Genomic DNA, 16,707 nt, shown 5'->3' on the forward strand with positions numbered 1-16,707 from the left:
GAACTTTTGGGTAGACCTGTGCGGTGTCAAGAGTTGGACTTGATGATCCTTAAGGGTCCCTTCCAACTCAGGATATTCTATGATTCTATGATATTCTATGATTCTGTCCCACGAGGAAGCTGAGAACAGACTCAGCCCTTAGATTTCTGCAGTCAGATTTTCAAATAGAAAACTATCACACCTGTCTGGGGCTCCCAGACACTTAATTTGATCCAATACCTGCAGACACTATGGTGCAGGCAGTGCAAACGGAGAAAAGACAACAGACACTCATATTTTGCTTCTGGCATTTTTTACTTAGTTCCACCATTTCTTTACAACCAGCCGGAAAACTTTACTCCCACTCAGAGGTCCTGGCAGTGTCGAGAGATCAAGCTCTGAGAAATTTAATTGTTAACATGCAGAACAGCTGATTCGCTCACCCTTACACCCACCAGGGTTACACAATGAAATATTGATATTGGTTTTGTTGCAGCAGCATGGCTGGGTATAACCTGGGCTTGGTCTGTACAAAGGGAAAAAAAGATCCTGCTCTGAAGGGTCTGAAATCTTCCCTTCAGATGGAACCCCATTTTTTTTTTCTATTGATTTGAAAGAGAAAAGCACCTAGCAATGAGCACCGGGCTACGTAGCAGTTGTCTGCTAGCACTGAGTCCCCCTTTATCCCGCTGGCCTGCCTCAGAGCAGGTCACAGGCTGGTCCCCCTCGTCTTGCTGCCTGCTGAGAGAAGATTTTCAAGACAAGGCCATCGTCATCAGGAAACTGAGAAGCAGAGCAGGGAAGAGGTGGGCTGCCATAGCCACAGTGCCCAGAGTGGATGAGGATGGTGCTAGAGGAAAAAGAGGGAGGCATCAGTGCAAAGAAACCAACAACTGAATCACTCCCCGTGGGGAGAAGTTCCCTTTGTGCCACATCTGGGGAAGATCTTTGGCTTTCTAACTGGTAAGCAGCCATCATCCTTGGCAGAACTGAATTTACTTCCCCCCCATGCAGGGAGGCGAAGGGAGCAGGTGAGCACTACCCAACGTTTTAGAGGGGCTGGGTGGCTGGGAAGTGACACGTGCCACTGGAAGGGGTCTGCAGTAGCCCAGACCAACAGCACAGCTGAGAACAGGACTAGAACTGCTTGGCAGTGCTGCCCAAAGCAACCATCTCAAGCAAGGTCCCTGATTCAGGGCCCGCATCAGCTTGGTGCACACTCACTTCTCTTACAGACTGCCAAAGGCACCCCATTTCCACAAGGCAGTGGTTTTCCTTCCTGTGGCCCCAAAATAAATATTTAAAGCGTGACAATCAGAGGCCCTAACATACTACGTACGCTGAAATTGAGGTGTGACGATGATTATGTAGCCTTCTTGTGTTCCCCCAGTGAGCCCAATGGCCAGCTTATCCAGTTCTGCTTGTTTCTGTCTTCGGACCCACTCCCGGATGGGAGACTTGTTCTGCCATTTCACCAGATCACGAATATTTACCCCAAGCAAGCCCTTAACTTCAGCAGGCGTCAGGCTCTAGGAGAAATCAAACAGCAAGACTTACAGCTGTAAAGGCAGAAATGGCAACAATACCTCTGCTCAAGGAACTGGTGAAGTTTATATTAGCCCAAGTGTTAAAAACGAGAAAGACAAACTTCCAGTGAGTAGTTTCAGTTGGAATAATCTTGCCTTTGGTTAGGGGAATAAACACAGTGATTCTTCAAAGCCTCTTTCTGTTGTCCTCTCATGACACATCCCCTTGACCCACATGAGGGCCCCAGTCCTTGCCCAGGTCAGTAGGCTTTCTTCTAAAATTGATGATATTACTGCTAACGCTCTTGTTAGAAGATTTGTCACATAGCTGCGTACTGTAGCCTAGTGGAAGGCTCCTACTACTGCTCTGAGAGCTTGGACTAAAGAAATTCCCCAGTGAGATTGGGTAAGCATCCTTGTATGACTCCAAATCAAACCTCTTCAGAAGTTCCAGGTTGGTTCTCCACTTTCCACTAGTCAATTATCACTCTGAATGTGATGGAATGACTCCAGATTTACACCAATGGACAATGCAACCAGAAACAACCCCTTAGCACGGCATACACGCAGGGAGTGAAACAATTTCAACATTCAGCTCACCATCAAAGAGTCTGTTCTTAACTTTGCCAAAGTATCAACACTCATGTTCACGTTGTCCTTGCTTAGGGCTTTGAGATCCGCACCAGGAGCTCCACCTGTGACCAAAAAGAGAATGTTTTATTCCAAGCATGGAGATCAGCCCTCAAATTAGCAGTGATGTGTATCTGTATAGACTGGAGATACAGTGATGTCTTCTAAATTTATTAGGCTGGGGCTGCTAACGGAGTAAGTTCCAACTGAAAAAAAAAAAAAAAAAAAAGATGCTAGTTCATTTTGCTGCAGGGTTTTATGATATTGGCCATTAAATCAGTCTGCATCAAAGCCAGACGCTAGATGGGAGGGGGAAGAAGAGTTTACTGAGGCTGTGAATAGGGTTAACAGGGAAAATCTGATTTTTTTGACGTGGGGAATGGCTGTGAGATAAGCATTAAGCATGAGCAGCTGGATTTCCAGGGGTCCTAACAGACTTTACCCATTCCAGAAGCCCAGAGTCTGATTTTCCCTGTGACAGTTGGGCAATTGATTTGGGGAATTCTAAGTCAGGTACAGATTCTTTCAATAATATTTAAGCCCACCTACAAGTTGGAAAAGGATGTAGACCCTCCAGAACATTTAACGGTTTGGCTTTGAAAATTCCCAAACCTTAAGATGGTATTTGATCCCCACTCAGCTTCTGACTAAGACCCCCCTCTTTCCCTGTAAAAGATTGTTCTTTTACATACCTAGATATGGTTCAATGTGCTTATAGTAAGAAGGTAAATAGTGCTGGTCTGAGAAAGCACGTTTTGCTTTAGCATATAAGATGTCTTTCGTAAACTGTGGACAGGATGAAAAATTCAGAGAAACCAGTCTGTAGAAAAATGAACATTTAGGAAGAGTTTTTATTATTTTCAATGTGAATAATTTTTGAACTATTCTGAGTATCTCTCTGGGCTTCTCTACACAGGACAGATTACCTCCTCTTCCATATAACCCCAGGTATTTCCCAGTAGATAGAAGAGGTATGGAGAGAAGCTAAATTAAAAAAAAAAAAAGACTCAGGCTACTGCTCAATGTGATATGTCTTCTAAGTAATGGTGGCTCTGATGGTGTAACGATAAGTTTGTGTGTTTGAAAAGATGTAGTTATTTAATTAATTTCATTTAGCAGTCTTTCAGAGGAAAGTAAATGTCATCAACTCTGTTTTGCCTTTAGATAAAAACATGCTTGCAAACCATGTTTTTTGTTGTCACCGATATGGTTTAGTGGAGGACTTGTTATAGTGTTAGGTCAGAGGTTGGACTCGATGATCTTGAGGTCTCTTCCAACCTAGACCATTCTGTGATTCTGTGAAAAAAAATTTGATTGCAAATTGGAGCCCTTCCTGGCAGAATGGAGAACAGCAGGCTTTTAAACCCAGACACAAAGCACGTACTGAGTTGCTTCCTAGATTTCCTTTCACTGAGTGCAGAGAAACTAAACTGAACTTGCTGATGCAGAAGTGTTTTTGCAAGCAGCCAAGAGCATCGCAATATTTGACTCACTTCAAGGCGTTGGAGTCTATCCTATTCAGCGCGGTTGCATTTAGAAGGCACAAGTCTTTTCTATTAATTGCTTCCAGTGCAGTGGCGTTCAAGGGATTTCCCAAGGTAACGTAACGTTCAATCAGTGCAATAGCCTAGGAACACAATTATTTTTTTTCAGAAGTTAATTTTAGCCAGCATCTATGGTTTCATCTTCAAAAGAAAAACAAATGCAATAATTACACAATAAAAACAAAACGTTTTAAATCTACTTGTTTGGACTTCAAAGATGGACCAACCATCTTTGAAACCACTAAGCCAGTTCTAAACCAGCAGTTCCCAAACAAGGAAGCAAACCTAGGCAGGAAGCAAATTGAAATCCCCACCTGTTCATCTTTGGGCAGTCTTTTTAGCAAGGAAGCCAGAGTGTTAGGTGAAGTTATCCTCCATCTTTTAATTTCTTCTGGGGTGGCAGTATTAATGAAGGAGCCCAGTTTGGAGAGTAGACTGTCAGGATACCCATCAGGGTATGTCTGTGGAAAGACTGTTGTTATTGCTATGAATGCTCTTTGTCATGTCTATGCTCTTTGCAAGATCACTGTGGAAAAGCCTAAAAGGCCTGCAAGGAAGAAGAACCAAAGCCAGTGAGATTACTTGAGCACATCTGTCATGCATTTTTCTGTATGACAGCTCAGGCAAGCAGGCCCCAGGGAGGGAACAAAACCTGCAGCAATGCAAATTGACTCAACAGAGACATGAGTGGAGGTATACCTTGAAGTGGTGAAGACTAACCAAACACTGGACCATCAGCACAGTCAGCAGATCAGAAGTGATTATTCCCCTCCATTTGGCTCTTGTGAGACCCCATCTAGGTACTACATCCAGTTTGGGACTCCCTGATGCACTAAAGACTTTGACAAAGTCTAGAAAACACTAGGAAGTCTAGCAGAGGTCCATGCTGGCTGAGGAGTTGGAGGCACAACATAGGATGTGGAGCGGCGGGGCTGAGGAAGCTGGGTATTTCAATCTGAACAAGAAAAAGCTAGGAGAGGATTTAATTACCATCTTCAACTACTTACTGGGAGATTATAGGGAGAATGGTACCACAGTCTTCTCAGAGGTGTGTGGTGAAATGATAAGGGTCAACGAGCAATGAAAATTCTGAATAGGTATTAAGAAAAATCTATTTTCACAGTAAAGGTGGTCAAACATTGGAAGAGGAGTGCAGAGAGATGGTGGAGTTTCAGTCCCTGGAAACATTGAAACTCAACTGAAAAAGTCCCTGAGCAATCTTATCAATGGATAATTTGTCGTCCTTCAGCCTGGCATTACCTGATCCAGATTCTCCTTTAGCACAGCCAATTGCTCTTTACTGAAGGGATAGTCCAGCATTTGAGAGAGGTGATTCTCCAGAGAGACATTCTTCAGGCAAGCACGTAACTCTTCAGCTGTATACTTAACAGGCATCATGTCATCGTTAAGAACTGCGTCTGTTATCTTCTTGTTGTCTGGGCAACCTGTTGAAGAAAGTATTAAATGTACTAACACCACTGCCCCTTGTTAAATCCTTTTGCTTCAAGCTTTGAGTGCTCTCCATAAAGATGGAGGTAGACAGGTATGCAGTCATTGTTCCATACTCCTCCTGGGCAACCTACCACCAACTATTTCATAGCTCAACTCAGACAAATTCAGGGAGTCCCACAGGCACTGGGGTCAACCCCAATACCAGGGGGAACACTGCTGTTATGGATCAGAGAAGGTTCCCATACCACTAGCACGCTTGTGCCTAGCAGGCAGGAGTTCTTCAACAATGGTGGCCAGCTGTTCCCTTGACAAAGGCGAATCACGTGCAAAGTTTTTCAGCCAAAGAGTTAAAGCATTCTGCAAAGAAAGAGTTTAATCAGGAAGATTTTCCAGTCTTGGGTATATCATCAGCATAAGTGATTATTCACACAGATGAGAAGCCTTATTGTTGAGATACTATGGGCAGCTAGACTTCTGCTAGAAGTTTAGAGACCTTTCCTTGGTTTGCCATAGTGTAATTTCTAAATGCTTAAACTCTACCGTATTCCATGCCCTGTAAATGCCTTTCACTCCTCACAAAGCTCTGTATATAGTTACTACAGCTTTCTACCTCTGGTCCTCTTCTGACAGTTATAGGAAGAAGATTACAGCGATCTGGGTTGGCATTTGCAGGCCTTCTGACTTTATTAATCCTCACTTTTCACAGACCATCTGACCCCTTTGGCACCATGTTTTTAGATGAAGACATACTAGTGAAAGCATGAACAACCACAGTCAACAACCCCTGTCATATTTCTACTATACTGCAGATCCTAGGAGTGCTTCCCAAACTCCTCACACCCCTATGAGTAACCCACCTTGGGGATCTTCTGCAAGATGCTGTGATCAAATATGGGAATCAACCCAGCGAGCTCATTCAAGGTAGAAACTGACCACACTGAAGGAGGCCTGCATACAAAAATTAGTAGGGATTAGCTTTCAAGGATTTTAAAAAAAAAAAAAAAAAAAGGAACTTAAAAGCTGCCAGCATTATGCCTTTATAATATTTTAAGTTAAGAAAGTAGAAGATTTATATCTTGAAACTTCTCAGTCACTTCCTGTTACACCAACTTTCATTCCAGTGGAGCAGAAGCAACTGTTAGTAACATGAATAGGGCAGCTGTATAATAAAATGGCATTTAACAAACACAATATTTTCTTAAGCATGAAAACCAAAGAGTATCTACTGCTTACTATTGCCCATTCAGTGCCAAGATCTTAGATCATTTGACACAGGAAGGAAAATATTTTGCCTCTTTGGACAATGTGTCTTAGAGACAGCAAGGGACTTATTAAGCATCTGGCAGTTTAGGAGGTGGAAACAGAATGTTTTCTGAAAACCGTTAGGTGACAAACAGCTAGAGCCCATCTGTGTTCATCAGGACTATCTCAGATAAGTTTGGTTAGTGAAAAACAAACCACAAAAATGGTTTGATAACTACTGCAGGTGAGACAGAAATAACTATATATTTTTCAGTTGAATTCCAGGCTAAATTTTCAACTGAAAGAAGTTCAGATAAAACAAAATAAAAGGCCCAATGTGAAATTTAAAACAAATGATTCAAGTTTATGATCAAGCTGGTCAGCTGGAGTTTACTTAGGACAAGGGTTTTGTTTTAGGGAAGTATTTTACAGATGCCAAGAAGACAAACGCATACCCAAACGTAGTGTTACCACTGCTGATCACACTCTTAATAGCCTCTTCTTGATCAGGTAGGAAAGATGCACACTGGCTCAACTGCTCCAGCAAATTCTCACCAGAACTTCTAATGTATTCTTCACCCAGGTCACAGACCAGATGACCCAGAATCTCTGCATTTTCCTCGTTCACTTGTGTTCCAGAAATTTTCTAAAGCAATACAAGACAGAGGCATTAAATAGAACTGGATACCACTGTAGAAGAGCATTCTTGGTCTTGTTGACAGCTGACAACCCCAGACTCTCCACGGCTTTGAGCAGAGTTGTCCCCTGACCACATACCAGACATGCTAGAGCTTCCAACAGCAGCTGTTTTCGCTCAGACGAGTCTCTTTGCAGAAGATCAAGATTGGCTTTCCCAACACTAGCAAAGTACTGCCTGCAGCTTCCTGTTGCTGCGTAGTCTGAAGGGCTAGAAAGACAAACACTCTGTGAATTCTGCTGGGTGAGATCAAACAGTTGGTCAGCTCTGTTCAATATAATGTCTTCCACACACATGGTCTAAACTCTATGCAGTTTCTTCTCAAAGACTGAAGTCCACATTTTTCAAAAACTCGTTTTCAGCTGAAGGACTCTATTGTGAGACTCAGTTAAAATTGTTCAAGATTTGGATACAGAACCACAGCGGATAGCTACTGGAACAAAGAAATCCACTCCACTGTCTATTTCATCTGATGCTGTAAGGGAAAAGCCCCCTCAGAGAGGATAAAAATTACTAAAAAGCCATAGTGGTTTCACATCAAGGCAGAAATATCTAAAAAGAGCTTCATTCTATTTTACCAGTACGAAGGATGATTAAATCTGAAAGGACCTTAAAACTGTTTTGAAAGCTTTCCACAGTATGATTTTTTTTTTCTGTAAGGATGCCTGAACAAATTGGAAACGTATGTCAAACATGAATTAGTCATTACCAGCCAGCTTACAAAGTCACGCCTTTTTTTCCCCACCAATGCCTAACACAACAAGATGAAAACCATAGCCCATTTACCTTAAAAATAGCAACAGGTCTTTTGGATAGCTATCTAAATCCTTGGGAATCCCATGCAGCGTCACCATCTTCACTAAGCAACTCAGCTGAAAGGATAACGGAGTTTATATCAGAGAAAGAAAACAGCATGGAAACACAAGAAAAAAATGAATATAAAGATTTTACCCCACTCTAAAGAAATAAATAAAAAGACAGAAATTGGAGATTTTGGTTTCTGAGACACCTAGCCAACTGGGTTTTGACTTTGCCTCTCCCTGAAGAAATTCAAAACAGTGTGATCGAGACCCAAGACCAGTTACATTCGTTCTAGTCCCTTAAGCTGAAAGCATTCTTGTTCTTGCTGAACAATCCTGATTGGTATCTCCATCGCAATATCAAATGCAGCATTTTGGAACACAGGAACTGACCTGGTCTTCTCCTAGCTGGACATTCTTCTTCTTCATGACTTTGGCCAGCTGCTGAACTCTTTCTGTTCCTATTTCATTGGCGACTGCGCATGTGTAGCCTTGGAGAACCGACTGGGAAAGCCTGTACATTTACAGAAAGCAAATCAGAGGTGCAAGAACTTCAGGAGAAACGTCAATTATAATCTCCTGTATATAACATGACAAATATGACAAGCATAAACCCCTCCCATCCTTAAATCTTAATGCTCTCCAATCTCCATCTACTCAAAATTGCTAGTCTTGCATTTCGTAGGAGACCAAAGAGCCATCACTTCTTGAATAAACATAATCTGGAGACTTTCCACACTAAGCTGCACTGCTGTGCCCTGATGTACAAGATCAGTCTCCTCTACTTGCTTTTACTACATGCCACACGTCAAAACCAAAATAAAGCCTTGTTTTAGAAAGCAAGTCTGGCTTACAGGCACATTTTGCAGCTAAAACCCTGTAGGCCTTGGTGCTATGTGCCTGTGTTTGTGTTTGAATGGTGTTTTCCCATCTCTTGCTATAGATTAAAAATGATGAGGCAGCATTTGTGACAAAGGCAACATGGATAACACAAGCAAAGCAAGCAAGGAGAACCGAAGGAGAGTAAGAAAACACTACCTGCTGAAGTCAGGCTCTCTCTTTATCACATCACTGAAAAACATGGCAGCCTGTGGAGCAAAGCCAGATTGACAGTGGTTTACCATGCTCTTCTGCAACATTCACCTGTATTTTCAAACAGATTTGCAGAGTGGTCTCACAGCTCTGCAATGTCCAAGGCTGACACTGAGGGATGAGAAGGACACCAGCTGCTAGCATTTTACCTGTTCTCGGGTCCACATTTTTCTGTTGAGATCTTCAATACTGGGCTTCTCATCCTCAAAAACAAGCGATGATTTTGGGATGTAACTAGCCAGAGCATCAGGGATACGTTTAACCAACTCAGCAGGGTTGCTTACACTGGAAGAAATCTTAAAACAAACAAACAAATAAACCATACGTATATTCACATACATACATAAAAATAAACAATTCGAAAATAATTTCTGTTGAGGAAATGAAAATTTGGAAAGAGGCCAGGGGAATTCCTCTGTTGATCATCTGGGCATTTGTCAAAGACCTAATACGAAATATTTCCTGTTTGACACATGCATCAGACTAGGAGAGCTGCATGGAGCTAACAGTTGAGGCTCTGATGAAAGGGGATGATTCTGTCTCTATCACTTCCCCGGCTCCTGGCTTTATGCCCTAAAAGCCTTTAGTAGGTCAGAAAGGAGAGACACTTCTTCCCTCTCTGACATCCCAAACAACATCTTAACTCCAGAAGGCACGTTGCAGAGCAATCCTTTGGTGAAGATGTTATTTCCCTAAGGCATCACACACAACCCTGACAGCCCCGTTGCCCCAGCACATGCTACAGGCTATACCAAACACGGGTCAGTGGCTTTCCTACAGGAGGGAGGACGAATAACAACAAATTCAAATGCTGCACATGCAACTTGAAGGTTAAAGTCATGGCTGGGAAAAGTGGGAAAAGAAGTCCAAGACCTGTACAGTCACACTGGGAAATGGTATAGTGCATTGCTAGGGTCTGTCCTAAAAGGGGCTTCCTGAGAGCAGCCTTCACTTCTCACACAGTCTCACCCCAAACCATGGCAATGACCTTTCCCTGACAGCATCTTATCAACTCAGTGGGGAGTAGTTTCTAGATATACCCTGTAGAAAAACTCTCTCTCCTGCCCCAGGCCCTAAGAGGCTTGACAGGTCACACTGGCTGGCAGCCAAGGACATCTACACGGGTCCAGGGATAGGGACGTGGGATGCCTGTCCTGCTGCACACTCCGGTTAGCAATGACAAATACCCCCGAGGGAATGCCGTGTGTGTGTGTGCAGGTATGTGCCAATGCCTGGCCCCAGGTAACCAGTGTTCTCGGCTGTGAGTCATGGGAGCTTTGCTAATTTGTGACGTCCATAGAGAAAAACAATTTCACCATTTCCACAAATGTCCTTTTCAGAGCAGAGGGCAGGGTCACCAACTGCTGGACAAACTCAGGCAACTTAATGGCTTCCAAGATCACTTCTGGAGGGAGACTTTGAAGCGTGCTGCTGCTGAGGCCAGCCACCAAGCTCCCCAGCTTTGCCAGGCTCTGTCCATCTGAAATCTGAAGGGAAATACATGCAGGCATGAGTACACAAAGGGCCAAAGATCATTTGTGCAACTAGCTATACCAGGTGTAAGGTGCATTTCTGGACCTCAACCTTTGTACCTGATAGCCAGAGCGGAGCAGTTTATTGATAATAGCACTGGACTGGTCAGCATTCCAGCCACGAACTTCACCCAGGGCAGGAAGAGATGCTTCAAGGTCTTCATCACTTATTTTATTTTCGATGTCGGATACGGACAGCCCAACAGCAACCTGGCCCAATTCATGCAGGATTTCAGGAGTGAAATGCTCAAACTTGCTCACCAAAGAAGAAGCAACCTGAAGAGGTCCCATACAGAAAAGAAAGTCAGAAGAATAATGAGATGAGCCTATTTGATCCTACAAGCTTTGGATGTCTTAAATCACTGGGTTTTCTGCCTCAAATTTGTGTGATGGTGCCTGTGAACGGACTGCCTCTATCACTGAGATTTGCAGATCATAAAGCACCAGCCAGACACCATAATAATAATAATAAATTAAAAACAAAAACAAAACTAAATAAAACAAACAAAAAGAAAAACACAAAGGTGAGCTCTAGGAGCTTATATGGGAGGCACAAGAGTTGAATCCTCAATTCTCAAAACTTCTGTCTAGCTGCATGAAGAACTGCGGTGAGGCTGGACAGCAGATTACCTGCAGTTCCTCTGTTGTCAGGAAGGAGGGAGCTCGCTCTCCGTTTATTCCTCTGTGTGTCACTTTCAGCGGGCAGTTCTTGGTGATCCTGTGGGCCAAGCTTAAAGCCTCGTCTCTGCTCAGGTTGCTCACTGCAGAGGGGCTCAGGTAGCAAACGAATTTGTCTGGGAGACTGCAGGTGGGAGAGAAGGGGGAGAGGTTACCAGTCTGATAGGCTGTGACTCTGATTTTTCCTCTTTTTTTCCAGAGGATGCTCTTTTCCAGTGCATATTTCCCCTGATTCCTGGGGCTCAGACACTGTGCCCCAGGAAACCATTTTCCCTTCGCAATTCAATCCAGCAAAACAAGGGCTCTCCCTGCCCACAGGCAGCTCTGGGACTCTGCAGGGAGGAAGGTGCTACACCAGGCTTCAGAGGCTTCCTGCCACCCAAAGTGACATCCCCAACAAACCAGTAACACTCCCCAGGGAAATGGTGCCAAGGTAATTTGCTGATGGTTCACATACCTTTTCACTGAAGCACACACGGTGGTTTCTGATTTCCCAAAAAGAGAGAGAGAGAGACAAAGATAAAGGCACTGTGATAGAAAAACGTATACAGAACCACGTTTGAATATTACCTACATAAAAATGTAGGGAAATTACTTGGTAAGAAACTCACCATTGACAGGGGAGCTGGAGCACTGAGCAGGGAGAAAGAGAGAAAAGAGATACCAGTGTAACTACAGAGTGATGTTAACGCAGCGTTATTTGTGATCATTTCATACAGAGAAGCTTGGACCCTACAACCATTTGTACTTGGATCTGGCCTGAAAACACACAAATACCTACATCAGAGGAAGGGCAGTTAGCACCCACCTCCCTCACAACACCCTTAATTTGGTTTGTGGCAGCTGATGCCCATCAATGCCCTGCTGTCGGGAGAAACCGCGCTGACCACCAACCCCCACGTGCTTTGCAAGCAAAGACATGGGTGACACTTCAAACACAGAGTTTGCCTTACCAGGTATGTCTCAGCAGAAGCTGGATCAGCTGCCAGCCAACCTGGAAGACAACGTGGTGTGATTTTAGCAGCAAATGCAGGACAGAGGGCTCATTCTCAGTCCAACCCCCAAATGGCTTAATAGGTCCTGAACCTCACTCATCTCCCTGCATTATTCTGTTCTTCATTCTGGACACAGTATTTCACAGAATCATTTCTGTCAGCTGTGGCCAAGCCTTTGTTGTTTTTCACACCTCTCCTGCTAAGTCCTTCACTGGATTAAAAGACTCCAGTGCTGCAGGACTGCACAGGGCACAGGCAGTGCCCATGTGTGTCAGCCCTAAGAGCTCAGCAGGGATTTACTAAAAGAAACCAACCTGTCACTGCTGGCTCTCGGCAGGTCCCTGCAAGCTCTCCACTACCCTACACTTTGTTTCCCAACAACTTCACTACTCCACACATTGTTCCCAAAGTAAACTTACATCTCCCCTCCCAATACCGTGAAGTTCAAAATACGGTGAAATGTGAGCTTAGAAACCAAACCAGCATGGACAAACTCAATTCTCCTTGGCATTACCATTATTTACTTCAGATTAGAAGCCTGCCAAGCTCAGCATCTCTTGTGTACAGAAAAAAAAAAAGAAAAAAAAAAAAAAAAGATTAAGGCAGGGACTTCCATTGGTTTGTGACAGGACAGAACAAGTGTCTGCAACAAATGCCACATGAAACCAGAGGCAGTGAGAGGGAGAAGACAATGGTTTAAGCTCCTGAGGTTACACTGCAGGGCTGACGGGCCCAATTTGGGTGGTACTGAGTCATTGCTAAGTCGTTTTTGTCCATGTACTTCTCACACAGGAGTGTTCTCCCTTCTGGGAAGAGAGAGAAGATCCCCAAATGCTGATGTGCTTCATGGTGTCGTGACCTGTGGTTCCTCCACACCCTATGGCTAAAAGCCTAGGCTGTGCAAGACCAGGACAGTCCCAGTCAAACCCGTGGTAATATTTGGGCACAAATCAACGGGATGGGAGATCCTCATCACTGAGCTGTGATGGGGAAGGGGGAGGAGATGTGAAGGCAGTGGTGTACGGGGTGTGAATGAGTTCTCCATACAGTGGCCCACATTAACAAAGGGATTGTCAAACAGCTTGTAGGGATGGATTAGAGGAGTCCCTCATTAGTGTAACAGCTTTTTTGATTACTACTTGCTACACCTTCTTAATCATTTAATTAATAGGGAACTGCCACTAAGTAACAGGCAAAGGAACCGTACCCATAGGTGGCCTGGTACGTTCCTCTAATCCTAACATACATTAGATTTACTCCTAGATAATGTCCCAGAGGAGTTCCCGAAGTAACCAAGAGCTCAGTGCCAGAGGCCATGCTTCCCTGCTTGCAGACGGAGCTGGGACTGTTTCCACCCATAATAATCACTTCCTCCTCACCTCAGGATCGGACCTTGGAAAAATAAAGCCAAGCCTTCTGGCCCCAGTCTTGGAAAGGTCTTACACATATGTTTATCTTTAAGCACAGAAATCATCCCATTGACCTGTAAGAGCAATGCTCAGAGATCCGTGTGGGAAAGGAGGAAGAGGAAGATTGGCTCCTTGTTCTGCAAGACCAGGGAGGCCCCCAGTTCACTATCACAACAATCCTAATTCTATGTAAGGGCTACAGGCTCCTCTTGTGTCATGAATCATCAAAGATTTGTGTCCATTGCTCTGGAAACAAAGCCTTTCCAGAACACTGCTGTCACTCCTGTGCCTCGTTAGTGCCCAGGCACGGCAGCCATAAGGGACAGGACCAGCTCCGTCCCCCACAGGCATTACTGACCTGCCAGCCTTAAAAACAATTGCATTAAGAGCCATTAACTTTTACAAGCAACCCGTGTACTTCTACTGGGCAGAGACTTCTCTCCCTGTACAAGATGTCAATATAAAATTGGAAAATCAGATTTTCATCAGGGTTTCCCAGAGACACCTGCATATTCCAGTAGAAGGAGCAGAAACTAATTGCTAATTTGCTACAGGAACTAATATATTTCAGTTCACAGACACAATAATAAGCAGGACTAAAGGCTGGGGATTTCAAGCAACCACCTAAATAACGTTCAATGGCATTTCAGCACAATCTTCCCTTTTAAGGGCTATCTCAGCTTCAGCTGTTTGTGAGGAAAATCCTCCCAGGACACCCGTCACCCTCACGGTAATACTCACCAACCAAAAGAAGGAAGCCAAGCCGTGGGAGCAAAGGCAACATTTCTGCAGAGGTCTTTAGGGTGCCCATGCACACAAGGAATCACCTTATTTCAGCCAAGAAAAATCGAATATGAATAATACTTAACTATAAAAATAAAAATAGGAGAGTTGAAAGGTGCTCGTTCAAATAACTATCTTGCAAACGATCTTACACATATCAACATGCTTCGCAAAACCTATCTGAAACTGGATCCAAAGCACACAAAGCTATTGAGGGTCTGCTAAGTCTGGCAAAACACTTCATTGCATGAGATAATTCAGATAGTTAAGCTAGATTCCTCTCCGGGAGAAGACAGTATCAGTTTGCAGAGCCCTGCTTGGAGGATTACCGGTGGCACTCACCTTCCAGCTGCTGGTTGCTGCGTCCTCAGTGCGCAGGTCTCCAGCTGTAGAGGGCTGCTTTTGACTGAGCAAACCAGGGTGTGTCTCCAGCTTCTCAAAACTACATCTGAAATTACAGGATGGGTTTGGAGCGCTGGACACACCTGTAAGTCCTTGAAGATGCAAATGCTCAGTAGTACAAATAAATGGGTGCTGTTTGTTAATGCTTGCCATTCCCTAGGACACCACAGGGAACGCCGAGCCCACAGAGAGGCTGCGTGGAGGGACAAGAGCAGTGAATAGATGCATTCCTTCCTTGCCCTGCACAGGACCCATTTGCCATTCACAACCATCTTCCAGCTCCAGAATTGTACTCCCTGAGATCCCTGTCTCCCTATCACCAGAAACGTGCCAAGTTCCTCCAACACGACATTACGGGCTTTCCAATCCTGCAGGCTGCTCTACTCCAAGAAGTAAACAACGTTCTTTTTAAAGAGCTTGCATTTGGTTATAAGGGATCTTTATGCATGAAGAGGAATGTCGTGACGGGTTTGTCCCGCTCCTTTGGCAGAACAACACACGGTGGGATTCCCCACGACGTCCCCAGGACGGCACATCAGCAGCCAGGGGAATCAACTTGACTGAACTTGTGTTCTCTCCCAGCTAAAGGTCAGTTTGTAAGGAAAATGAGACCTGCTGCAGATTCTAACAAGGAATGGACATTAACTTTTCTTTCATCTAGTTCTGACTTCGTTTCTCTGACCCTCAGAACCGAGTCCTCAAGCCACTACGAAATTGCCCACAGTACCTCTCTTGATTTCTCTGGATGCAGATGAGTAATTCTGTGTACTCAGAATTGAAAAAATCTTTGTTTGGTCACTTTATCGATGCCTTTCAAGAGAAGTTTGAAAAGCCAGTTGTGTCCCAAACTCCGGCTTGTCCCATCATGCCCACCTACAGCTCAGGTGTCTGTGGCAACACAGAGAAAAGCTGGTGTTGACTCAAGGCACGTACCCAAACCCCTGCTCCCTCCCCACTCCCAGCTTTCTTAGCACACTTAACATGTTTATCAGCTATTTTGAAACTAGTAAAAGAATACTGATTCACACTTGTGGTTTGTCTGACTCAGAAGTCCAAAGGATGCCAAACATGAAAGCAACTCTCATCGGCACCCATCTAAGCTACCTCTAGCTATGTAAACTCGAAACACGTAATTTTATAAATAGTCAGGTTCGTGGATTCCCAGTTCAAAGCAAGAAGACTTCTCCAGAAAATCCAAATGAAGTCTCCTTGAGATGGATGGAAGAACCTTTAATCGGGCTTCAAATACCACCGCTTTTTGTGCTTTTTGGAAAGACAGCATTGTGAGCAGGCTGGCCAGGAAGGGGGGTCAGATAGGCACGTGTTGCTCTGGAGCCCTGGTCATGCTGCTGGAGAACTGCAGGTCCCCAAAATGAAGAAAGCAACGAAGAGCACGTGGCACAGCACGCCTCCGCCATCTGCAGCCAGACCCACGGCTCTTCACCAGGGTATCAGGAGGTGAATCAGAAAAACAGGGAAGAGATGAAAAGCAGAAAAATCAACAGTGAGCCTTGGCCGTGGATGAGGAAAAGAGGGGAGGGGGGCAACGCAGAGGGTCAGGATTTTCTGCCTGTGTTAGTCAGGAAATCATGCATACCTAAAAAGTGTGCAGAGCACCCTCCCTTCTGGGGAAAGAAACTAAGGTTCACAAAGGCAAGGAGGAACTTTCGTCTGTAAACAAACTTACTTTTCTTAACTGTGTTCACAAGGTGGCTGAGCAGAAGTATCCAGTATCTGGCATTTGTGTTCATACCAAAGAAAAATTCAGATTAGTACACAGGATAAGGCTGGAGATGATTTGTGGTATTGTATCTGCTCAAGTAAGAGTAAATAAGAGCTGCAACCTCTTGAAATAGGCTTCCAGCTAGAGGGTTTGGGCTGTGATGCCACCTCCAGCCACACCACTCTGTAGCACGGGATCAGTTGGGTCTGTTGCAGGTTTTCCT

General features: G+C 44.3%; 1 protein-coding gene across 1 annotated transcript; it reads right to left on the reverse strand.

The window, feature by feature from the left end:
* Positions 1-275: 275 nt before the first annotated feature.
* On the reverse strand, positions 276-14,822 carry LOC137864902 (mesothelin-like). Its single transcript, XM_068699506.1, has 23 exons — positions 14,702-14,822; positions 14,318-14,403; positions 12,126-12,166; positions 11,784-11,805; positions 11,630-11,657; positions 11,125-11,296; positions 10,555-10,770; positions 10,279-10,449; positions 9,112-9,258; positions 8,909-8,958; positions 8,264-8,384; positions 7,857-7,942; positions 7,151-7,280; positions 6,829-7,019; positions 5,989-6,079; positions 5,377-5,488; positions 4,940-5,124; positions 3,994-4,140; positions 3,629-3,762; positions 2,828-2,955; positions 2,106-2,200; positions 1,319-1,508; positions 276-829 (listed from the first exon to the last, which is right to left on the reverse strand). The coding sequence occupies exons 2-23, from the start codon at positions 14,385-14,387 to the stop codon at positions 735-737; spliced, it is 2,622 nt and encodes an 873-aa protein (XP_068555607.1). The 5' UTR covers positions 14,388-14,403; positions 14,702-14,822; the 3' UTR covers positions 276-734.
* Between the last annotated feature and the right edge of the window lie 1,885 nt (positions 14,823-16,707).

This window comes from Anas acuta, chromosome 15, assembly GCF_963932015.1.
Source record: "Anas acuta chromosome 15, bAnaAcu1.1, whole genome shotgun sequence".
In the NCBI taxonomy this organism is placed as follows: domain Eukaryota; kingdom Metazoa; phylum Chordata; class Aves; order Anseriformes; family Anatidae; genus Anas; species Anas acuta.